The 26,067-nt window shown below is 40.1% G+C and overlaps 1 protein-coding gene across 3 annotated transcripts in view; it reads left to right on the plus strand.

Moving 5' to 3' along the window:
* The window catches only part of DIP2C (disco interacting protein 2 homolog C), a 655,995-nt gene that overhangs the window by 604,284 nt on the left and 25,644 nt on the right, over positions 1-26,067 (plus strand). For all 3 annotated transcript variants that reach the window (XM_049881664.1, XM_049881665.1, XM_049881666.1), the window contains 2 exons: positions 15,941-15,998; positions 18,942-19,016. In XM_049881664.1, coding sequence (XP_049737621.1) covers positions 15,941-15,998; positions 18,942-19,016 — 133 coding nt within the window. The remainder of the gene's footprint in view (positions 1-15,940; positions 15,999-18,941; positions 19,017-26,067) is intronic.

A 26,067-nucleotide genomic window follows, 5' to 3' on the forward strand; every position in this document is an offset into this window, starting at 1 on the left:
CATATCAGCTTTGTTCCTTATAGTCTGAATGTAGGCTTGTGAAAGGAGACTTTCCCTAGGTTAAATTCATCCCAGCATTCGCAAGGGGCATAGTTTTAGTGTCCATTTAGCTATAGGTAGAGAAACAAATAGGAGATGGCTCGTGTTATATCTTAATTGTGGGCATATAATGGAAATTTGGGTACAAATTGACTGCTGCAGTAAACCCTGCAAAAGCCAGAACCTGTGTAAGGCAGAAACCTGTCAGAGAAGGAAGACTCAAATATTTTGCACTAATAGAGAGTGATAGAAAAGTAGTAAGAGTGCACCCTGTCAAAGGCAAAAACTTGCGAGATCCAGAAAAACAAGGCAGTCCTGTTGAGTTCCAGCTTTCACAGGTTTCACTGTATTTACAGAATTATTAGGGGTAATTCACACCCACTTAGGGCCTTTGTGAGTATTACCAATCAGTCTATTTAGCTATCCTAACTGAATAATGTTGAGACTTTACATTCTTTATATTACCACATTGTAGTATGGGTAGTCATTTCTACTTCTGTATGTTGTCACATATCATTCAGGGATTTATTTCTAAAGACAACAGGCAAAGGAGGAATTGTGCATAGTCAGTATTACCCTTGATAGTCCTTTAGAAGAATGTACTTCATTAAGGACTAAATCAACAAGCTCTAGTTAGTTTTTCCTTCAGTGTTGAAATAGATCTCTGTTTCTTCCATTGAGCACCAGATGAAGCACTTGGTTTGGGGCCCCGTTATATGAATCTCTCTGAATGCTAGAATCACACTTACTAAAGAGTGATGCCCACACTGTGATGGGCACAAGACCCCCATCTCAACTTCAAGTAGACTGGGGCTTGTCATGTAGAATGGTGGATAGAATTACCCACATTATTTAATTTCTTTTTCTCCCTTCTGAGCATAAAAGTTAAATTCACATAAGTTGAATGTTTTAATGTGGCAATGCTATAGTTTTTCCCTAGCACCTAAACAGTAACGAGCACTATGTAGACCCTCACCAAATATCCAATGTCAGAGTTCTCCAAGTAACCTATATTAGTCTTCAGATAGATTTGTTTCCCCTCTTTGCCCTGATCCATGATTTTTACTTCTAACCGAAGAAGCCACGTATAGCTTATACACTGGGCCATATCGTGCTACTGTCTCTGAAAAGAAGGGTGTACTTGGCTGGGAGGTAGATGAGGTTGTATTTCCCGCAGTACCTACACTTGGGAAATATCAGGTTAGTTCACTTCCTGGGAGTTAGGAAAGCCTTAAAGAGCTCATAAATAAAGCTTTTGGACATTTTTGCATAGGCTGTTTCTTAGAGAAACATGGCTGAGGGACTCTGGCCAAAATCCTAAAGACATGGGGTGTACAGTTTCAATTTAAGGCAGTTAAAATGGTATAGCTACAAATGCATACATTAAAAAACAAAACATTTAAAGTGAATGAGCCACGGGTTAAATTCAAGAAGCTATTTAAAGACCTCAGAATAAACCATTAGAAGGTAATATATAAAGAGCAGAAATTAATAAAATAAAAGGCAAATTAAAAAAACAAAAGCTGGTTCTTTGAAAGTATCAGTGAAGTAAGTAAACTACAGCATGATCAAGACAAAGAAGGTACAAATAATGTTAAAAATGAAAAATTCAGTAGAGATCAAATTCAGCTTACGGAAAATGAAAATAGTTAACATCTTGACTGGATTTTTTTTTGTGCCACCAGTTTATTCATTCAAGCTTATCCAGAAGACTTCCACTGAGAAGACTGGAGCATGAAACTCAAATTTCTTTTTTTTTTAAAAAAAAAAAAAGGCCAGACTTACTGCACCAGTAGAGACTAGGTGAACCTCCAAAATTACCGCCCTGGGACACCCTTTAAACTTGGAACTCAAACCACTTTTAGAGGTTAACTTTCAGCCAAATGACAGATTGGCTTGTAAAACAAATAAGGTTACCTGTCAGTGCCGTCCTTCTCTAAATAATCATCTAAATGAAAGCAAATGGTAACCTATTTCCCTAGACCAAAGACAAGAGGGTAAGGGAGGACAGGCAGGGTAGATTAAGGGAAACAGGACAACTAGAATGGAAATAATGAGAAAGCTGATAACATTGTGAAAAACATATCTAATGTCACCGAACAATATGTATAGAAATTGTTAAATGAGAACTTAATTATCTATGTAAACTTTCACCAAAGGCACAGGTTGGTCAAAACCAGAACTGTTAGTAGCAGAAAACACACTTAAAGAAAAAAAGTAATAAGTAAAAAGAAAAGAAAGCAGGAAGAGTGATATTCATAACAGACAAGTGGAATTAAAAACATCAAATTGGTTTAAGAGAGACGTTAAGTACATAAGTGGCAATATTTCAAAGAAGGTATAATAGTCATAAACCCAAATGCACAAACAACATGGCAGCTAAATATAGAAAACAAAATCCATTAGAAATCCAATAAGAAATAAGAGAAACTGACTGGTTTGGTAGAGAGAATAAAGCAAGAGCATGGAGGATTTAAATGATAAAATGATTTTTAAAAATATGATAAAAGTGATGTACAATAACTGAGTAAACTATGAATTAATGAATTTGTAAATGGTAAGCATATATATGCATGAATGAAAAAATGGTTTGTTCATGAATGAATAAATAAATGCATGAATTCATGCATGAATGCAAGAATAAACAAAATCATGAATGGAAAAAAAAAGATCTCCATTGAATCCCCTAAATTATGGATACAGATAAAATACAGGATGGCCAGTTAAATTTGATTTTCAGATAAACAATATTTTTTTAGTATAAGTATATCCCACATATACATGGGATGTACTAGTACTAAAACATTTACTTGTTTATCTGAAATTCAAATGTAACTGGTTGTCCTACATTTTTATTACTAAATCAGGCATCCTACTCTAAAGTCATGTGTCAGTTCTCCTCAGAGTCACTTTTGTCACTGAGGCTTTTGACATCTATTTAATTAGTCCATCTTTGACAGTAGAGGGATTTGTTTCATCTGCCAAAGACAGGTCTGCTTGTTCTGTGAGGGGAAAGTCAAAATTTACATACTTGTCTTTGAAATCTCCCACTGCAGGTTGTTGCTGATATTTTAAAATTTGTCTTTCTAGACAAAGTCTGAAGACTGCTTTCTTGGCTCCTCAGTGTAAGGTGGTAGCTGCCTCTGTTGTCACATTGGTTAAAGAGAGCCTTCCTGGAACTTGCTGTACAAGAAGTCAGATCTAGTGCTTAAAAAAAAAAAAAAAGTGCTTACTGACTTCTAAAAGCCTTTTCAGGGGGCAGGAGGACAGAGCACTTGGTGTGTGTTACCTCTCACTCCACCACTGAAACAAACAAGAAAAAAAAAGAAATTAGCTGTTCAGTCAGTTTGACTCATGGCGACCCCATGTGTGTCAGAATAGACTGTGTGCCATAGGGTTTTCAGTGGCTGATTTTTCAGAAGTACATTGCCAGGCCTTTCTTTTGAGGCACCTCTGGGTGGACTTGAACTTCCAGCCTTTTGGTTAGCACCCTAGCACATTAACCATTTGCACCACTTTATCAGTAGCCATTGAATCAATTCCGACTTCTGGCACCTGTGTGTGTGACGCTCCTGGGACGGCCAGTGTGCTCGTTCCCTTGCAAACCTGGTGTTTCTTTTGTAAAGCGGCAGCTCAGGAGACTGATGCTCAGCATGGCTAACAGAAAAAGCAAGGAAGGAGACAAGACTGGGAGCAACAATCAGATTGATTTGAAGGTGGCAGGGCAGGTTGGTTCTGTGGTGCAATTTAAGATTAAGACGTGCCTCTTAAACTAATGAAAGCCTGTTGTGAATGGCAATGGAGGCAGTGAAGGAAGAGCCTGGCATTAGATAGTAGGTTCTTCTGTTGGCAGGGAAGGAGATTAGATTCCTGTTTGCTGGACGGCTAATCGATGAGATAGACATACCCACGCAGGTAGAAAAGGAGCACAAAGATACAATTGGTGTGTTCCAGTAGCCAACAGAAGGTGTCTACTGAAAAGGTAACAGGCCTTTTTATTTCAGCACTCTGTTTATACAAACAAGAATACATTCTCAATTAGAAAACTACAGTTCGGTTCTAGTTTACACTGTATGCTATACTAGTTTCTCTAGTTTTTCCTTTTCCTCATTCTTTTATTGTATGTGAAATACTTGTCTGTTCACAAGTATATTGCATTTTTTTAAATTAAATGACCAATAATATACTTTGATAGATACCAAGTGGAGATAGGGTAAGGAAAAAATATGTAGTATTGTGAGAAACACCCTCTTTCTTCATTAGTGACACATTCATTCAACTTTTTTTTTCTTTTTTTTTATTTTGCTTTAAGTGAAAGTTTACAGTTCGTCAGTTTCTCATATGAAAACTTAGACACCCATTATTATTTGACCCTAGTTACCCTCCCTACAATGTGACAGCATGCTCTTCTCTCCACCTATATTTCCCATGTCCATTCAACTAGCTCTTGTCCCCCTCTGCCTCCTCATCTCCCCTCCAGACAGGAGCTGCCCACATAGTCTCGTGTGTCTACTTAAGCTACGATCTAGGGCTTACTGATTCCTCACCAATATCATTTTATGTCTCATAGTCCAGTCTAATCTTTGTCTGAAGAGTTGGCTTCGGGAATGGTTTTAGTTTTGCGCTAACAGAGAGTCTGGGGGCTATGTCCTCTGGGGTTGCTCCAACCTCAGTCAGACCATTAAGCCTGGTCTATTTGCTAGAGTTTGAGTTCTGCATCCCACTTTTCTCCTACTCCATCAAGGATTCTCTGCTGTATTCCCTGTCAGGCACCACCTTGTTTTTCTGGTCTCCAGTTGATGGCATCTCTGGATTATGTGGCCCTTTCTGTCTCTTGAGCTCATAGTTTCCTTGTGTCTTTGGTATTGTTATTCTCCTTTGCTCCAGGTGGGTTGAGACCAGTTGCTGCATCTTATATGACCACTTGCTAGCTTTTAAGACCCTAGACACTACTCACCAAAGTGGGATGTGGAACGTTTTCTTAATACCTTTTGTTATGCCAGTTGACCTAGGTGTTCTCTGAAACCATGATCCCCAGACCCCCACCCCTGCTACTGTGTCCCTCAAAGTGTTTGGTTGTATTCAGCAAAGTTCTAAGCTTTTGGTTTAGTCCAATTTTGCTGACTTCCCCTGTATTGTGTATTGTCCTTCCTTTCACCTAATTCTTGTGTACTATCTAGTTAGTGAATTCCCCTCTCCCTTCCTCCCCACCCTCGTGACTATCAAAGAATGTTTTCTTCTGTGTTTACACCTTTTCTTGAGTTCTTATAATAGTGGCCTTGTACCGTATTTGTCCTTTTGTGACTGACTAATTTCACTCAGCATAATGCCTTCCAGGCTCCTCCATGTTACGAGATGTTTCACGGATTCATCATTGTTCTTTATCATTGTATAGGATTCCATTGTGTGAATATGCCATAATTTGTTTATCCATTCATCCATTGATGGTCACCTGGGTTGTTTCCATCTTTTTGCTATTGTAAACAGTGCTACAGTGAACATGGGTTTGCATATATCTGTTCGTGTGAGGGTTCTTATTTCTCTAGGATATGTTCCAAGGAGTGGAATTGCTGGATCATATGGTAGTTCTATTTCTAGCTTTTTAAGGAAGCACCAAATCGATATCCAAAGTGGATGTACCATTTTACATGCCCACCAGCGATGTATAAATGTTCCAGTCTCTCCACAACCTCTCCAACATTTATTATTTTGTGTTTTTTGGATTAAATCTAGCCTTGTTGGAGTGAGATGGAATCTCATTGTAGTTTTGATTTGCATGTCTCTAATGGCTAATGATCATGAGCGTTTCCTCATGTATGTGTTAGCTACCTGAGTGTCGTCTTTGGTGAAGTGTCTGTTCATACCCTTTGCCCATTTTGTAATTGGGTTGTCTTTTTGTTGTTGAGGTTTTGCAGTATTTTGTAGATTTTAGAGATTAGACACTGACCAGATTTGTCGTAGTAGCCAAAATTTTCTTTCCCAGTCTGTAGGTTGTCTTTTTACCCTTTTAGTGAAGTCTTTGGATGAGCACAAGTGTTTGATTTTTAGGAGCTCCACGTTATCTACTTTCTCTTCTGGCATTTCTGCATTCTTAGTAATGTTTTGTACACTGTTTATGCTGTGTATTAGGGCTCCTAGTGTTGCCCATATTTTTTCTTCCAGAATCTTTACCATTTTACTTTCTATATTTAGATCTTTGATCCATTTTGAGTTAGTTTTTGTGCATGGTGTAAGGTATGGGTCTTGTTTCATTTTTTGCACATGGATATCCAGTTATGCCAGCACCATTTGTTAAAGAGGCTGTCTTTTCCCCAGTTAACAGATTTTGGGCCTTTGTCAAATATCAGATGCTCATAAGTGGATGAATGCATGTCTGGATTCTCAATTCTGTTCCATTGGTCTATGTATCGGTTGTTGTATCAGTACCAAGCTGTTTTGCCTACTGTGGTGGTATAATAGGTTCTAAAATTAGGTAGCGTGAGGCCTCCCACTTTGTTTTTCTTTTTCAGTAAAACTTTACTTATCTGGGCGCCTCTTCCCTTTCCATATGAAGTTGGTGATTTCTTTCTCCATCTCATTAAAAAGTGCCATTGAAATTTGGATTGGGGCTGCATTGTATCACTTTGGGTAGAATAGGCATTTTCACAATGTTGAGTCTTCCTATCCACAAGCAAGGTATGTTTTTCCACTCATGTAGGTCTCTTTTGGTTCCTTGCAGTAGTTGTCTTGTTTTCTTTGAATAGATCTCTGGTTAGATTTATTCCTAAGTATTTTATCTTCTTGAGGACTATTGTAAATGGTATTGATTTGGTGATTTCCTCCTCAACGTTGGTGTAGAGGACTCTAACTGATGTTTGTATGTTTATCTTGTATCCTGATACTTTGCTAAACTCTTTCATTCAACTTTTATCTCATGTCTTAATAAGTTATTTTGGTCTCACTCTTAACAACAGAGTAATCACCACAGCAGAAATCCTTGTATACCTTGTCTGATTGGAGAATTTTAGTGTTTTTCATTCATCACTATAAAACCAAGGACAATTTAATAACTTTTTGGTGTATAGCTATGTATGTACGGCAGTCTGCCTTTTAGAAGTGGCAAGTTATTTGAAAAGACATGAATCCTAGATAATTTTTTTCCTTTCAAATATAACATCTTTTTTTTTTTTTTTTTAGTATCCTTTTTATAGAGAAAGAATTGACTGCTTGTGCAGACTGTAAGCCATAACTACTGGGGGAGGGGGTAACTCAGCACTGCCCTGGCAGTCTGTTGTCAGTGCCCTGTTCCTTTGTCAGGGGTGCTGAGGACTGCAGGTGCCCTGGCTTGGGGCTGGGCTTATAACAAACTTCACAAAAGGATGACTCCACTTCAGCCCCTGTGGCTCTATTCCTGCTCTTTATGTTGAAGTTATACATTACTTTCTCCTTCACCTCAGTCTTCCCAACCATTTCCCAGGAGAACTGCAAGCTAGAAGAAAGGGAAAAAAAAGGCTTACCAATATTTTAAATGACATTCTCTTTCATTATGGTATGCTGGAAATTCCTGCAGGAAGTGCTGAAGAATTAACAGTTTCAAAACAAAAGCCAGAGGGGCAGGTGAACATCATGTGCCTCCAGATAGGGTAGTCTGAGAACGACACAGGATCACCTACGTAGTACTTCAGCTGATTCCAGTCATGGGAAAATGATATATAAAATAGATGTAAGTTTTTATATATATAAAATGATTTTAAATGAGAGTTTTTAAAGTCTGGGGCTGTGTACTATAAAGATGTCAGTGTCATAAAAGAGACTTTGGAAATGTGCCCAATTAAAGGAAGCTAAAGAGACATGACAACAAAATGCAAAACCTGATCCTAGCCTGGATCCTGTTACAAAGGGGAAAATACTATTAAGGACATTATGGGGTTATTTGACACAGTTGGGCTACAGACGTCCCTGGGTAAAGCAAATGGTTTGTGCTTAGCTACTAACCGAAAAGTAAGCAGTTTGAACCAACCCAGTGACACCATGGAAGAAAGGCCTAGTGATCTGCTACCCCCATGGGTGAGAGAGGCAGTGAAGGGGTGAAGTCAAGCCCACATCTCCAACAGGAAGAAAACAATGCAGAACTCTTACCAAACCTGAGGAGAAAAGACTGACAGAGTAGTCTAGATTTGAGACAGAAGGTAGAAGGGGGGAATATCTTAGAGAAGAAAATATAAGTTAAATTTGTATTTTATAAGACAAAAGGCACACAGCGATCGTCTGGCATTTCATTAATATGATGCTATTATGTTAAAAAATATTCTTGCTGTTTTGTCTCTCATCCCACATTTTTGAGTGCAGGTACCTGTTTTGGGGCTTTTTCACAGTAGAGACCTTGTGCTCCAGTGATTGGCCTGGTATCCAAGTTCTCTTGATTTTCCTGGTGGAGGCCGTTTGTGGCAGCATCTAGGCTATCATGTGCTGCAAGCTGTAGCTTTTGTTGGGTGCTGATTTCCAGGGAGGAACCTCCTTAGAAATAATGGTGCTTTTTGGTGTATTTTGTTGCTTACATTAGCGTTTTTAGACGTATGAACATGGTATCTGAATACTGATTTTTTTCTTTTCGATTTTAATGGCCTTCTCATGTTTCACTGGGAGCAAAGGAAATAGCAAGTTGTTGTTAAAATCCAAACTTTGACATAAAACTTAAAGATAAACTATCTTCTTTTCTACTTACCTCGGCTGCCAGCAAGCTGAGAACTAAATTCGATCACAATGCCTATATTAATTAACCTCAGTTTTTGGAATATTTAATTTCCCCTCCATTTTATGGGATTAAAAAAAATTGTTGTTGAAATGGTCTTACTATATTAGATATTTCAGATGCTTCAAATTATTTTTGGAAGAAGATGAGGCATAAATTTTTAGTTAAAAGTTTTGGTCTGTACCTTAAGGGGCAGTGAATTCTCAGAAAAGGAGGGTGAGAATAGTTGTACAACTCGAAGAATGTCATCAGTGTGTCACTAAATGGCACATGTAGAAACTGTCAAATTGGTGTTTGTTTTGCTGTGTGTATTTTCAACAACAGCAACAAAAATAAGTAAAATTATATTTTAAAAAAGAAGTTTTGAGTTGTTTTTTAGCAGCACATCCTTAATGCCAGCAGTGGCGTGCTTGGTTACAGACAGTTGGATAGAAGTTGACTTTTGCCTGAGTGGATTATCCTGGGCTCTGCCTATTCCTCTCTGCTGCTATAATGCCACATTATATAGTAGTTACTGAAAAATGCTCGCCAAGCCTGAAGATGCAGGTGACATACAAGGTTAACCCTCCAGGGCATGAGTGACCCCGGGCTGAAGTGTGAGTTGGAATGCACCTGCCCCTGATTTTAGAACTGTGCTCTGGTGTGCAGGGACAGGGAGAGAAGCAGGGACAGCTACTGGGAAGCTATTGAATGGGACAGTGAGGACGGATGCCCTTCTTGCCTCACTCCCTCCATCCGGATTGCTCCCTGCACTGTGTTTGCTGTGCCACACAACAAAGGAGCCATTTGTTCAAGGGCTCCAGCTGTAAGCATTCTGAAGTGACTGTATTTCTAACAGTAGCAATGATGGTGCTATGTTAGTACCATTCTACTAGGGCAGTTAATGTAATTTTGTTTCTCAATTGCTATAAATAAGCCTCCAGCAGCCAGTGGTTTTGATAGACATTCTACCAACCAATGGAATAATAGGCTACCCACATGGGAGCAGCAGTCAGGAGCCTACTTCTTCCCAGGAGGGACCAGCAAGGGAATGCACTGACCTTCCTTTCCAAGCACTCTGACGCTTTAGGCTTCGACAGGCTCCTTTCCCCGTCTGCTGAGAATCACAGTTCACAGATTGACTTTGGGTAGAGGCAGGAGACATTGGCTTCTGTCAGCTTCAAGGGATCCTGCAGAGCACTGGAAAGAACACTAGACTAGGAGCCAGGTGCCCTGACTCCACCTAGCCAAGCCGTGAAGAACTTCATGTCTAAATAGCACCTTGCCACCCTTTGGAAGCATTCCTGGAGGTCAGAATATATGGTTCCAGAAAAACCAAAAACCACATCCACTGCCCTCAAGTCGATTCTGACTCATAGCGACCCTATAGGACAGAGAAGAACTGTCCAATAGAGTTTCCAAGGACCACCTGGCGGATTTCAACTGCCGACCTCTTGGTTAGCAGCCATAGCACTTAACCACTACGCCACCAGGGTTTCCATGGTTCCAGAAAGCACTTCAAAAAGAAAGAAAAACTTAAAGACAGAAAGGCCTCTTACTATAATGATCGTGGATACCTGTGCACCTCTTTGGTGTTGCTCTGATAAGGGTTCAGTAGCTTTAGTCTTTCAGGAAGTTGCTTCGAATGAAACAGATGGCTAAACTCAAGTCATGTGAGAGCAACTGGAGGGTGGAGGACAAGTCAGAGATTGCATGACTAGTGGCAGGTTTCCCTCACATCTCTGCTCTCTGTGGGCACTGGTTTTTTTTTTTTTTTTTTTAGTGAAAGCCTAAACTTCAAGTTGGCATAACAGCCTTTTAGGAGGGAAAAACATTTTCTTTTTGAAGCCCAGGATTTGTACTTGAATTGAAAATGTAAAGGAGTAAAGGATCAGGAATGAGACAGAGGCCAAGCCTGAAGACTTTATTTAGACACTTAAACAGTTAAATTGTAGGCTGGTGTGAAAAATTAGATCTGATACATACACTGGTTAAGCTTATGCACTGTAGTTAAAAATAGACTAGGGGAGAAAAAAAAAAGGGGGAGGGGGTTATTTCTCAACTCCTGGAGCCCCTTCAGTTGGCAGTAATGCACATTGGTAGGCAGCAAGAGAAGAGGCGATAAAATTCCAGTTCCTTGAATTGACAGTTTTAATTGACTCCTGAGTTGTTTCAAACAGGTTCTGTCTGCACTGGCTTGAGTGGCAGGTACGTTGCCCTGAGAGATGATCTCTGTTATATACTCAGTCTTGGCATAATCACTTTTTGAAGACAAGACTCCTTTTATTTCTTCTCTGGATCCACACTGACTCGATCCATACTCAGTAACTCAAGGCATGCTTTGCTGGCTGGACAGAGCCAAGCCGTAACTGTACAGTAAACTGAGCTTCACTTGGGAGTATGTCTTCTCTGTGCATTTTCTTCTCTTATAGAGCCTCTTCCCACCCTTCAGTCTGGCTCCCAGGGTTCTCAGAGAGCCTCTTAGACAACCACTGCCCTTGAAGCAAAGGCCTTTGCTACCTTCCCCTCCAGCCATCCCACCTCTCAGTTCTGTAGCTTTGATTGTAAGCCTTCTAAGCTTGTTCTCATGGAGCAGGTATTCGTAATGACAACATCCATTTATAACATACAGACTTTGGACAAGGCACTGTGCTGGGCTCTTTATACTCATGGCCCTAATAACGTACTGTCCCCAGCTTGAGAAAGTAAATGGCCATGGCAAGGTTTTTTGGTGAAAATACACACAGCCAAAGACACACCATTTCAACAGTTTCTAAATATAAATTTCAGTGACATTGATTACATTCTTCAAGTTGTGCTATCATTCCCTTTGTCCTTTTCCAAATTATTCTACCACCATTAACATAAATTCACTGCTCCCTAAGCCTCCCATCGAGCCTTTCAAGTTGCTGTTGTCTGTTTGATCTCATGTAGATAATTCTTCCAAAGCATGGTGTTCAAGGCAGGCATACTTTGCTAATTAAGATAAACTATCTTTGGTTCAAAGAAGACTTCAAGTGTAGCTTTGGTTTAAGTTTTAAAGTTCAAAGATTACCTCGAGGCAGTAGTTTCAGGGATTCATCCAGCCTCAATGGCTTCAGAAAATCTGAATTCCATTGATAATTTTAAATTTTGTTCCACAGTTTCCACCTTTTGATCAGGATTCTTCTATAGAGTCTGATCAAAATGTTCAATAATAGCATCCAGGGATTATTCAGTTCATCTGGCCTTATGGCAAAGGAGGCAGTTGTTCATGGAGGCAAACAACCACACTTTCCATTTCCTCTTCTGATTTCCACAACAGGGTTTTGAACCTAGGTCTTAACTCAGAGCCCACCCTCTTTTTCACCATGATTTTTTTTTATACTACTACTTCTGTTAACAGCTGATGGTAGCATAAAGTGTTGTCCTCCCAGAATGAATTTTATTTTCATTTATTTCTATGAGTAATTTGCACATTAAGGATTTTAGTCCTTTGATATATTGCCAATATATTCCCCGGTTTGTCATATATCTCTGGCCTTTCTATAAGGGTTGTTTTTTTTTTCTTTTTGCTGTGTGGACGTTTTTGGTTTTTTTGTAGACCGAGGGCGTTCTTATGTGGCATTTAATAACAGGATCTGCAGCTTTTTCATTGAGGACCAGCCCTGAGTGATTTTAGCACCCCACGCCTGCCTGCACACAAAGCACTAAAAATGTACACTTTTTAATATTGATCAGAGAAAAAATTCTTAACACTACGTATTCCTTGTTTTCCACGTTTCAGATAAGATTAGATTCTCAACTGAGATTTTCTATCTCTCTTCCCTTCTCTGGGATGAGGTTAAATAAAAGGGAAGGCCAGTAGACAAGATAAAACCTGAAGGAAGGAAAAAAAAAAAAACCCTGATGGAAGGAAGAAGGTGAAAGAAGGAGCTACTAGTCAGAGAGCAAAGTCCTGGCTGGGTGTGGGCGTGTCAGGAGAGGGCCCTGCCTCAGGTTTAGAAGAACATTACCTATTGTCTCATTTCCTTTCTCCTGCCCCCCATACTGGTTGGGCACTGGCTGAGGCAGAAAACTTGAGGGAAGGTGTAGGGAAGGAAAACCATGAGAGCTGGACTGCCTGAGGCGCCAGATCACACTGATCTGTGCCTCATCCAGGATGAGGATGATGTTAAGTGCCATTGAGTCAGTTCTGACTCATGGCGACCTTAAATGTTCAGAGTAGAACTGCACTCCCTAGAGTTTTCAAGGTTGTGACCTTTCGGAAGCAGATCACCAGCCCTTCCAAGGCATCTCTGGGTGGGTTTGAACTGCCAACCTTTCAGTGAGTAGTCCAGTGCATAACCATTTGCACCACCCAGGGACTCATCATCCAGGGATACTTGCCCATTATTTCCTCCTGTCCAGTAGCGTTGTTTAGCAAATTATCCCAGTGTGCCTTATCTCAAGACATCTCAATAATAGCAAAACAGTCAGAGGTGCCTGGCATGGCAACCCCACGTGTGTCAGAGTAGGGTTTTCAATAGCTGGTTTTTTGGGAAGTAGATTGTCAGGCCTTTCTTCCAAAGTTTTAATAATAACCTACTCTAAATTAGCATAATGCAACCTGGGTCCTAAAAGACCTCTAGTTTCTCATAGTTTACATTAATGCAGCCAGTAATATATTTTTGAAGGTTAATAGGATTAAGTCTGTTGGCATATTCTAGAAGAGCTTGAATACTTTTATGATCCAGGTTGGTTTTCCTTGATAGCCCTCATGTGCAACTGTTAGCATCCAGGTTTTTCTTTAATAAAAATACCATAAATTTTCGTGGTTAGCATCTGTTCCAAAATTGCTACAGTAAGTTCTTCTACCTCATCACATTACTGCTGAAGCTCTTCAGCTGTCTCTGCTCTCCAGTATCTCCTCCCTGTTCCCGTGCTGTGGAGAAAACGTTAGTCCCCCACCCTCACAGACTGTGCTTTTCTGAAGCAGTAGCAGAGGTTCTGTCACAGACTAGATGAGGAGCAGAGCATCCTATTGACTAAAAGTTAAAAGTTTTTCATTGCTGAGTGCTCAGCATCATGGGCTTGGCCAGAGGGACATGGTGCTCCTGGCTGCAGACGGCACTTGACCAAGCAATAATAATCTGTTCACCAGTTGCCATGGAGTCGACTTCAACTCATGGGACCCCACGTGTGTCAGAGCAGAACTGTGCTCCATAGAGTTTTCAATGGCTGGTTTTTCAGAAGTAGATCACCAGGCCTTTCTTCCAAGGCACCTCTGGGTGGACTCGAACCTCCAGTCTTTCAGTTAGCAGCAGTACGTTAACCATTTGTACCACCTGGGACCCTACTATAGTAGCTGTGAGCACCTGTGAGGCCCTGCCTGCAGCCAAGCTTCCACCAAGGTCCCTTCCGCGTTTATTGACACCGTGTCTGGCACACGCGGTATTGCTTGTATTAATAACGTTGTTCACACAGCACTTAGAGCCAGCACGTGTTCAATAACAGGAGCCTCCAAGCTACCAAAGGATCAGCCGTGTACCACAGAGGACGTAGGGAAGACATCTGGCCTTTTACTGGAGTTCATCCCACTGAAGGCTGCAGGCCTGGTCCTTAGCAAAAGCTCAGAGTCTTTCCTTGGTGCCTTCCATCTTCAGCCTCTCCCCTCTCCTTATTTCTCTCACTTCAGCAACATGTGTCAGTTATAGAGGAAGATCTTGTACTTAATGCATGAGAGTGGGTTATCCCCACAATCCCAATTCCAAATCACCTGCTAAGAACCCTCTTCTGTCCCTGTGGGTAAGGCTGGCCCAGGAAGGGAGCTTGTTCCCTCCCTTCTCATCTGGAACTCATTCTCTTCTCTGTCCCAGTTTTCAAGCATTTTCTCCTTCACTTTATTTCATTTAAATAAAAATTGCCTTTTAGATGAGTGAACAGCAATATATTCTAGTTATGTGATAGAAATGTAGAGCGTAATACCAAAAAACCAAATCAAACCCACTGCCATCGAGTTGATTCTGACTCATAGCGACCCTATAGGACAGAGTAGAACTGCCCCATAGGGTTTCCAAGGAGCGCCTGGGGAATTCAAACTGCCAACTTTTTTGGTTAGCAGCCATAGCTCTTAACCATTACACCACCAGGGTTTCCACGAAACTGGTAAGAGACCATAAATATTAAAAATAATGCAACTGAGAAAGACTGTTAGCTAGCTCTGGTTGTGATCAGCAGTTATGTCCTTGGCAGTTATTAAGATAAAATTACCATAAAGTATTTCTTAAATTAAAAAAGTTTCTTTTCTAAAAGGAAGTTTTGCTATCTGAATTGGCCAGTCCTGTGTGCATTGAGCTCTGCCATCACGCATCGCAGAAACAGTTTGATGGACAAGGTCCATGCTGCCACAGCTGCGTATTGCCTTCCCAATCATATGTGTGTGCCCTGTGCATAGACCGAGGTGTGAGCCCTTGTAGACAGATACCACCATCACTGCATGGTGCGGTTTCATCCTCATTTTTTTCCTTTTTGGCCAATATGAAGTTGAATCTTGGTTACTTTAAATGCAGAATCACTGTTCCAATTACTTTACTGTTTTTGTAAATGTGACTCAAGATCTTCATTTCAGATTTCATTCCATTTCCACTAGCCTGGGAGCGCTCCCTTGAACCAACGTTTCCCGTTTCCTGAGGATTACCAGTTATATGTATTGCTAGGTTTAAAAGCTGTAATTGGCCCTAATCTCTCCAACCTGGTATCTGAATTAGAGCATTTCCAAACAGACACTGTTGGTCCCTGGGCTCTAAGATGGATCATTCTCTGGGGAGCACAATGTAAGCAGCCATTGCTGGTCACACCCCTCTCCTCTGCACCCCTCATGGTTGTACTCTTGCCATCTTGTCCTACCAGTACAGAGTTGCACTCTGCTATCTGATAGCATTTTCTTAGACTTCTAAACTATCTTTCCGAGATACAATGTTCACCAACAAAATTAACATTCCCTAACCTAAAGGTCAGTAGTTTAAATCCACCAGCCACTCCTTGGAAGCCCTATGGGGCAGTTCTACCCTGTCCTATAGGGTCATTGTGAGTCGGAATTGACTGGACAGCAGTGGGTTGTTTTTTCTCCTAACAGCCAACCAGGTACATGACCAAATACTGATAGTTAAGAAAGAGAGTTGTTGGTACAGGAAACATATTTACTAATATCTTCTGTTTCTATGTTTACAGAGTCCGCTTAGTGGAAAGAGGGTCTCCTCATAGTTTGCCCCTAATGGAATCAGGAAAAGTAAGTATTAAAGGAAGAAATCTGTGACTCTCTGTATGTGTGAGCATGAATGTGTATGCTTTGAAATTCTAAGAAATGTGTTTTATAGACTTTTTTTTCCAAAAAGATTTTCTTGAAAGTAATATATCCAGACTAGGTTTGAGCATGAGTACAGAAACTCAAAATAGTAGTGTTTTAAACAAGTTAGAAACTTAATTTTTTTCTCATGTGAAGGAACTCTCCTCCATGGAATCACCAGGGATTCTAGCTCCTTCTGTCTTATTCTATTCTACTTGGCCTCCATTCCCAAGGTCATCTCAGGGTCTAAGATGGATGTTCCAGCTCCAACCATCATTTCCACATTCCAACCACCAGAAGGAGAAACAGAAAAAGGAGGAGGAGATAAAAAGTGCAAACCCTAAGGGAGGATCCCATAAGCTGCTGTACTCACACCTTATAACATTGGCCAAAATTTAGTCACATGTTCACATTCAGCTGAAAGGAAAATTTACAAATACCATATTGATCCTGAATATCTGTGGGTCTAGCTAAAAATCAAGTAGCCCTGGTGGCACAGTGATTAAAGCTCTTGGCTACTAACTGAAAGGTTGGCCGTTCAAACCCACTGGCTGCTTTGAGAGAGAAAAAGACTTGGTAAATATTTCAGCCTAGGAAACCCTGTGGGACAATTCTACTATGTCCTATAGGGTCACTATGAGTCGGAATCAACTCGAGAGCACACAACAACAAAAACAGCTAGAAATCAGGCTATTACTTTGGAAATAGACAAAGAATGGGTATCAGGGGACAGCTAGTAGTTTCTGACACAGTGGTTGCTTTTTATAGAACTACAGGACAGGAAACCCATTTAAACTGATATGAAGATGTAAAAATTTTTGGTCCCAGTTATCTCAGTTGCTCCCTGAATGGAGGTCAGACTCTAAAAGCATTTCATGTTGCTTCAGGACCTTTTGTCATCTGTGTCTACATAACTAAAAATAAGAATTTTTCTTACTGATTCAGTTCTAATAATGTGAAATAGTACTCATCCCCCAGATTCTGGCAGAATTCTAGTCAACCACAAAGACCAGTTTCTGAAGTCTCACTTCAAACTTAGGTACAGGATTACTGTGTTCCAAGAGTTTTTGTGTTTTGACCATGTTTCAGATGTTTTGTCTTATTTCAACCATATAGTATTACAGTAGCTGACCTGAGACAGATGGTAATCTAGATTTCTAGAATGAGATTTACTTTTACTTCCTTATATATGGACTGTCAGTAGAATTTGGAACATTTTCTAAGCTAAACTTGCTTTAAGAAGGAGGTGTTTAATATCAACATCCATTATAATCAAAGATGCTTATCTATAGGAAAAAATTCGCCGGTAGACTGAGTTGCAAATACAATGGAGAAGAGATGGGAATCTGTCACTGCAGACGTTCTGATTATAAATAAAACACTAGAGCGTATCGGCAGTGGATGCTAAGCCTTTTACTTCTGGCCAACACAAAAGCACCGTACTTGTCCCTTCAGCTCTCTGATAGAACATCTGCCCCCTCCTCACCCCCCGACTCATTGAACGTCAACTCTGGTCCTCCTAATTCCAGAAAGACAGACATATCGCAGGATTCAAGGAGAATGGTCCTTATCCTGTTGTTGTTGAGTGCCACTGAGTCTAGAACATTGCATCACTCAACAAATGTTACTTCTCTTCCCATTTTCTTCTCAGAGTTGTCACAATGTAGAAAGAAAGCTAATTCTTTCAGTGTTCCTCCTTCTAGCATTGGGAAGCCATCATGAAGAAAATTGATAATTTTTTTCAATAATTGGTTACATCACAAAAAAGACAAAATAGATGGGACACTTCATAAAAATTAAGTACTTCTGTACATCAAAGGACTTCATCAATAAAGTGAAAAGACAACCTACAGACTAGGAGAAAATGTTCAGGAACCACATGTCAGATAAGGGCCTGATATTTTATATATATATATATATATATATATGGAAACCCTGGTGGCATAGTGTTTAAGTGCTAGGGCTGCTAACCATAAGGGTCAGCAGTTCGAATCTGCCAGGCGCTTCTTGGAAACTCTATGGGGCAGTTCTATTCTGTCCTACAGGGTTACTATGAGTTGGAGTAGAGTCGAAGGCAACGGGTTGGTTGGTTGGTATATATATAACTTCTACCACTTACCAACAAAAAGACAAACAACCCAGTCAAAAAGTGGGTAAAGGACTTGAAAAGATAGTTCAGCAAAGACAATATTCAAATGACCAACAAGCACAGGAAAAGATGTTCAACATCATTAGCCATTGTTGTTGTTGTATGCCATCAAGTCAATTCTGACTCATAGGTACCCTACAGGACAGGGTAAAACTGCCCCATAGGGTTTCCAAGGCTGTGATCTTTACAGAAGCAGACTGCCAAATCTTTCTCCCGTGGAGCATTTGGTGGGTTTGAGCTGCTGACCTATTGGTTAGCAGCTGAGCTCTTAAATCATTTTGCCCTACTGGGTTGTTTTTAACTCCATAATCAAGCCTGAGAACTTCATTGCCTGACTTCCTTAGTTTCCTGACTGCTACAGCCTCACCTTTCATTCATGCTTTCGGCCATGACGAGAGGCACAGTGTTCAATTTAAGGAAAATAAATTAATTGAAATAATCAAAAATTCATTTTTTATATACATCAGGCTATGTCAAATAAGTTATATCATTTATCATGTTTTTGTTTAAAACCCTGAAGCACAGGTTATATACCATTGTAGTAAAAATTACAATGAAAATGTAAGCATTGTGCTATAATTATGTAATGCTATTTTTACTTACTGCCATATTACTTTCTGAAAGATTTTAGAAAGGAAACTAGACAAATGCCATAAGGATAAGATTAAGGTTCATTTTTGCATACTATCTCCCTGTCTTTCTGTTCACTGACTAGAGTTCTCTTCTTTCTAAAACAGATACTTCCAGGGGTTCGGATCATAATTGCTAATCCAGAAACAAAAGGACCTCTGGGGGACTCACATCTTGGTGAGGTAAGTTCCAGAATGTTTTCTGTAAAATATAGCCTCAAAGATCAAATTTATTTTTCTGTTACATGACTTCTTTTGTCCCTGAAACCAATAAAAACAACTCACATATTGAGCAGCTAAGATACTTCACTGGTCTCTTCCCGAAACAAAAATACAAGGGAAAGATTAGTCCAAAGGACTAATGGACCACATCGACCATGGCCTCTACCAGACTGAGTCTAGTACAGCTAGATGGTGCCCAGCTACCATCACTGACTGCTCTGACAGGGATCACAATAGAGGATCCCAGATACAGCTGGAGAAAAATATAGAACAAAATTATAACTCACAAAAAAAGATCAGGCTTACTGGCCTGACAGAGGCTGGAGAAACCCCAAGAGTATGGCCCCCAGACACCCTTTTAGCTCAGTAATGAAGTCACTCCCGAGGTTCACCCTTCAGCCAAAGATTAGATAGGCACATAAAACAAAACGAGACTAAAGGGGGACAATAGCCCAGGGGCAAGGACTTGAAGGCAGGAGGGGACAGGAAAGCTGGTAATACGGAACCCAAGGTCAAGAAGGGAGAGTGTTGACATGTCGTGAGGTTGTTAACCAATGTCATAAAATAATATGTGTACTAATTGTTTAATGAGAAACTAGTTCTATAAACTTCATCTTTAAAGTACAATAAAAAAAAATTTTTTTTTCTCATATCATTGATCCTCAATGCAAGTTCTGGTTAAATTGGGTAAGTAATGAATGATTAGAAAATACCTTAATGTAAGCTTTATTACTTACACGGGTCTTTGAAAGCTCAGAATTACAAAACGAAATTTAAGGAAGAATCAGATTCTCTTCAAAGAATTCAGAAAAGATAGAAAACTTACTTAACGTATGTGGACTGAGTATCCTTATTTCTCAGCTCTTGATTTAATTCATCTTCCCTTTGTTTTTTCATGTGCCTTCCCCCACTGCTCGGAATTTCATCAGGAAAAAGATAAAGGCTACAAAGGGAATAATGATACAGCTTAGAATCACAACAGCATCAATAAATGGTAGCAAACATATTAGAAAAATAAGAGTTGTATATTTATTTCAGGTCAGAAGATGAACAGTGGCACTTTATAGTTTTGCCTCATTATCTTAATGTTGAGACCCCACCCTGGTTGAATCCATCTCCCTGCACACCCTGCCCATGTGCTAGCTTCCAAATGTGGCTGGAGAAGACACATAAGCATGCTGCCAGGTCTTACCTTAAGCCCCCGACCTCTAGTCTCATATAGACCCTTAGTGCTGTTCAGCAATCCTGCCCCATTCTGGGCAAGTCACTCTCCCACTTTCTAGACTAAGTATGTCACACCTTATTGTTTCTCCTCAAGCCTCCAATTCTTTCTCCCCATCCTTTGATCTCAGCTAATCAACTTGTTTCTCCCACTGAGGAAGTAGAAGCTATCAGGAAAAAAAAACATCTACTAATCCCATCACCAGATGTCTCAACTGACTTGCCTTGTGCCAGTATATTTTATCTGGTCTCCCGTTATCCTGTCTAAGTCCAGACCTTCCGTTGTGCATGAGGTTGAATCCCCTCTTGCCTAGCCAAGTACCTCTTTTCTGCAGTCCACACCTATCCTATCTCAGCAGGTTTTCCTCTTTACTGAATTATTCTTACCAGCACACAAACATGTAACTGAAATCTTACTAAAAACAGCAACACCAACATTTCCTTGGTCCAGCAACCCCTCTGGCTGTCATCCCATTTCTCTATTCCAAAAGAGTCGTCTGTACCAAATATTGACTGTCTCTTTTGCTTTTCTCTGTTGCACTCACTTCAGTCACGCTGTCGCCCTCACTACTACATCCAGACAGCTCTAGTCAAGGTTACGAATGACTTTGTTGTTGTTGTTGTTGTTGTTAGGTGCTGTTGAGTCAGTTCTGACTCTTAGGGACCCTGCATACCACAGAGCAAAACATGGGTCTTGAGCCATCCTTGCAGTCTTTACTCTGCTTGAGCCCATCCTTGCAGCCGCTGTGTCAGTCCATCTCATTGAGGTCTTCCTTTCTTTCACTGACCCTCCACTTTACAAAGCATGATGTCCTTCTCCAGGTAGTGGTCCTTACTGATAACATGTCTGTCCAAAGTACACAAAACAAAGTCTTACCATCCATACTTCTAAGGAGCATTCTGGCTGTACTTCTTCAAAGACAGATTTATTCGTTCTGGCAGGCCATGGTATTTCAGTATTCTTCCCTAACACAATAATTCAAAGGCATCAATTCTTCTTTGGTCTTCCTTATTCGTTGTACAGCTGTTGCATGCTGTGATGGTTATGGTAGTATGTTGACATGGCTGGACCATGATTCTGTGGTTTGGCAGTTATGATGTAGTTTGGCAGCTATATAATGATATAATCACCTCCATAATGAGATCTAAGTGGCCAGTCAGTTGAAAGGGTGTCTCCTTGGGGGTGTGGCCTACATCCAATATATGTGGACTTTCTGGCAAAGCTTGTTGGCTGTTGCTCACTCTGGATCCTGCATCTGGCCTCCTGCTTGAGCTAGCAGCTTGCCTGCAGATCTTGGGATTCGTCAGCCTCTGTAACCTGTGAGCCAGTGGTCTGCTATTTTACTGGCCAATCTTGGGTTCAACAGGCCCTGCAGCTACATGAATCAGGAGAAGCCTCCAGTCTGACCCACGGATTTGAGACTTTCCAGCCTCTACAACCAAGTGAGCCATTTCCTTGATATAAATCTCCCTCCCTCTCCCTCTCTTTCTCTCTTTCTTGTTCTCTCTCTCTGGTTCTTTTATTTATGTGGTGGCTTATGATGGTTGATTTTCTAATGCTGAACCCTCCTTGTATACCTGGTATGAATCCTACTTGGTTGCGGTGTATTATTTTTTTTTTGATAGAATAATGAAATTCTATTGGCTAGAATTTTGTTGAAAATTTTTATGTCTACATTCATGACATGTTTTGGTTTGTAATTTTTATGTGTGTGTGTGGTGTCTTTGTCTGGTTTTGGTATCAGGGTTATGCTGGCTTCATAGAATGAATTCAGAGGTATTCCTTCCTTTACTGTGTTCAGAAATAGTTTGAGAAGTACTGGTGTAAGCTCTTCTATGAAGGTTTGGAAGAAGTCTCCACTGAAGCCATCTGGGCCAGGGCTTTTCTTGTTGGGAGTTTTTTTTATTACCTTTCCAATCTCTTCTCTTGTTATGGGTCTGTTCAGGCTTCGAACATAGTTTTGTGTTAGGTTGGGTAGGTAGTATGTTTCTAGAAATTTGTCCATTTCCTCTAGGTTTTCAAATTTGTTATAGTTTTTCATAGTACTCTGATCCTTTTTATTTCATTTGAGTCTGTTGTAATGTCCCCCATTTCATTTATTTGGGTTATATGCATCCTCTCCTGTTTTTCTTTTGTCAACGTGGCCAGGGGTTTGTTGATTTTGTTGATCCTTTCTTATAACTAACTTTTGGTTTTGTTGATGCTTTCTACTCTATTTCATTTATTTCTGCTCTTTATTATTTCTTCTGGTATCTGTGGGATTCTTTTGCCGTTCCCTTTCTACTTGTTCAAGTAGTGTAGCTGATGTTTTGATTTTATCCCATTCTTCTTTTTTGATGTGTACATCTATTGCTGTGAGTTGGCCTCTGAACACTGCCTTCGCTCTGTCCCAAAGGCTTTGGTATGATGCGCATCATTCTCATTTGATTCTAGGAACTTTTTGATTCCATCTATTATCCGGTAGTTTTTAAGCTGTATTATTCAGTTTCCATGTGATTTTTTTTCCTTGCCGTTCCTGCTGTAAATTTCTACTCTGATAGCATTGTAGTCAGAGAAGATACTTTGTATTATGTCAACATTTTGGATGTCGTCGAGGGTTGCTCTGTGGCCTAAGATGTGGTCTATTCTGGAGAACTTTCCATGTGTGTTGGAAAAGAATGTGTACTTTCGACCTGTTGGATGGAGTGTTCTGTATATGTCTATGAAGTCGAGTTGGCTGATTGTGGCCTTTAGATCTTCTGTATCTTTGTTGAGTTTCTTTCTAGATGTTCTGCCCTTTACCGAGAGTAATGTGTTTAAGTCTCCTACTATTATTGTGGAACTGTCAATTTCTCTTTTCAGTGCTGTTGGAGTTTAATGTATTTTGGAGTCTTCTCACTGCATGTGTAGACATTTATTATGGTTATGTCTTCATGATGGGTTGTCCCTTTAATCATTATATAATGGTCTTCTTTGTCTTTTCTGTTGGGATTTTGTTTTAAAGTCTATTTTATCTGGGATTAATATTGTCACTCTTGCCCTTTTTTGGTAGCTGTTCGCTTGATAAATTTTTTCCCATCCTTTGAGTTTTTATAAATTTCTGTCTTTGTTTCTAAGGTGTGTTTCTTATAGACAACATATTGCTGGATCCTGTTTTGTTATCCATTCTGTCACCCTATGTCTCTTTTTAGGTGCATTTAGGCCATTTATATTCAGTGTAATTATTGATGGGTATGAGTTTATCGCTGCCATTTTGTAGTACTTCTTTTTATTTATTTATTTATTTTTGGTGCTGCTGAGGTTTTCTTTGTTCCTATTACTCTCCTGTGCTGAATTCCTTTTGTTTGTGGATTTTTTGTTTTCATTTCTTTTGTTTTTGTAGATTTTGTGTTTACTGAGATGTTATGTTATTCTTCTTTATTTTGATGAGTAGTTCTGTTAACTTGCTTTGTGGTTACCTTAAATTTACCCTTATCTTGCTAAGTTTCAACCAGTCTTTTATTACTTAGTATTGCTTTGCCTTCCTCTCTATTAGAAAGTTCTATCCGTACACCATTTATTCCCTCTTTTATTGTCTTAACGTTGTTGTTATTTACAGATTAACCTGTCCAGTTTCCTGTTGTAAATCTTTTAGTTTTGATTAATCCTTGAGAGTTCATTTTTACTTTGGTATCTGGCTGGCGCACTCTTGTATCTTAGATTCAGGCTGTTGTCTGATGTTTGTTCTCAAACTGAAGGGACTCCCTTTAATAATTCTTGTAAATTTGGTTTAATTTCTGTTTATCCAGAAGTGTTCTTAATTTCACGAGCATATTTGAATGTTTTTTTTCTTTTTTTATTGTGCTTTAACTGAAAGTTTACAATTCAAGTCAGTTTCTCATACAAAAACTCACACATTGTTACGTGACCCTGGTTGCTGTCCCTGTAATGAGACAGCACACGCCTCCTTTCCACCCTGGATTTCCCGTGTCCGTTCAACCAGCTCCTGTCCCCCTGTGCTTTCTCATCTTGCCTCCAGACAATAGCTGGCCACATAGTCTCCTGTGTTCACTTGAGCTAAGAAGCACACTCCTCACCAGTATCATTTCATGTCTCATAGTCCAGTCTAATCTTTGTCTGAAGAGTTGGCTTTGGGAATGGTTTTAGTTTTGGGCTAACAGAGAGTCCAGGGGCCATGTCCACTGGGGTCCCTCCAGTCTGGGCCTTTCTACAGGAATTTGAGATCTGCATCCCACTTTTCTCTGCTCCATCAGGGATTCTGTGTTGTGGACCCTGTCAGGGTAGTCACTGGTGGTAGGCAGGCACCATCTGGTTCTTCCAGTCTCAGGCTGATGGAGTCTCTGGTTTATGTGGCCCTTTCTGTCTCTTGGCTCATGTTTTCTTTGTGTCTTTGGTGTTCTTCATTCTCCTTTGCTCCAGGTAGGTTGAAACCAATTGATGCATCTTAGATGGCTGCTTGCTAGCTTTTAAAACCCTAGACACCACTCACCAAAGTGGGATGCAGAACGTTTTCTTAGTACACTTTGTTAATGCCAATTGACCAGCTGTCCCCTGAAACCATGGTCCCCAGACCACCGTCCCCCCCCCACCCCCCCACCCCCCGTCCCTCAAAGTGTTTTGGTTGTATTCAGGGTGCTGACTTCCCTTGTATTGCATGTTGTCCTTCCCTTCACCTAATTCTTATCTATTATGTAGTAAGTGAATTTCCCCCTCCTTCCCCACCCTCGTAACCATCAGAGAATGTTTTCTTCTGTGTTTAAACCTATTCTTGAGTTCTTATAATAGTGGTCTTATATAATATTTGCCCTTTTGTGACTGACTAATTTCACTCAGCGTAATGCCTTCCAGATTCCTCCATGTTATGAGATGTTTCATGGATTCATCGTTGTTCTTTATCATTGCATAGTATTCCATTGTGTGAATATACCATAATTTGTTTCTCCATTCATCTGTTGATAGGCACCTTCATTGTTTCCATCTTTTTGCCATTGTAAACAGTGCTGCAGTGAACATGGGTGTGTATATATCTATTCACGTGAGGGTTCTTATTTCTCTAGGATGTATTCCAAGGAGTGGGATGGCTAGATCATATTGTAGTTCTAGTTCTAGCATTTTAAGGAAGCACCAAATTGATTTCCAAAGTGGTTGTACTATTTTCAATTCCCGCCAGCAGTGTATAAGTGTTCCAATCTCTCCACAACCTCTCCAACATTTATTACTTTGTGTTGGGGTGAGATGGTATCTCACTGTAGTTGTGATTTGCATTTCTCTCACAGCTAATGATCATGAGCATTTCCTCATGTATCTGTTAGCTGCCTGAATGTCTTCTTTAGTGAAGTGTCTGTTCATATCCTTTGCCCATTTTTTAATTGGGTTATTTGTCTTTGTTGAATTGGAGTTTTGCAGGATATACTATTGACTGGGAATTTTTTATTTCAAGTTTTTATATGTGTCATCCCATTGCCTTCTTCCTTGCGTGGTTTCTGCTGAGTACTCAGAACTTAGTCTTATTGTTTCCCCTCTGTATGTGACTTTCTGTATTTCTCAAGCTGCTCTCAGAATTCTCTCTTTGTCTTTGTTTTTAACGAGTGTGATTATGATATGCCTTGGTGGTTTTCTTTTGGGGTCTATCTTATATGGGGTTGTTGAGCTTACTGGATGGTCAGCTTTTCATCTTTCATGATATTAGGAAAGTTTTCAGTTAGCAGTTCTTCAGCAATCCTGTCTGTGTTTTCCATGTTCTCCCCGTTCTGGAACTCCAATCACTCGCAAATTTTTGCTTTCAATTGTAGCCCACATTATTTTCAAGGT

This window comes from Elephas maximus, chromosome 4 (genome assembly GCF_024166365.1).
Source record: "Elephas maximus indicus isolate mEleMax1 chromosome 4, mEleMax1 primary haplotype, whole genome shotgun sequence".
NCBI lineage: Eukaryota > Metazoa > Chordata > Mammalia > Proboscidea > Elephantidae > Elephas > Elephas maximus.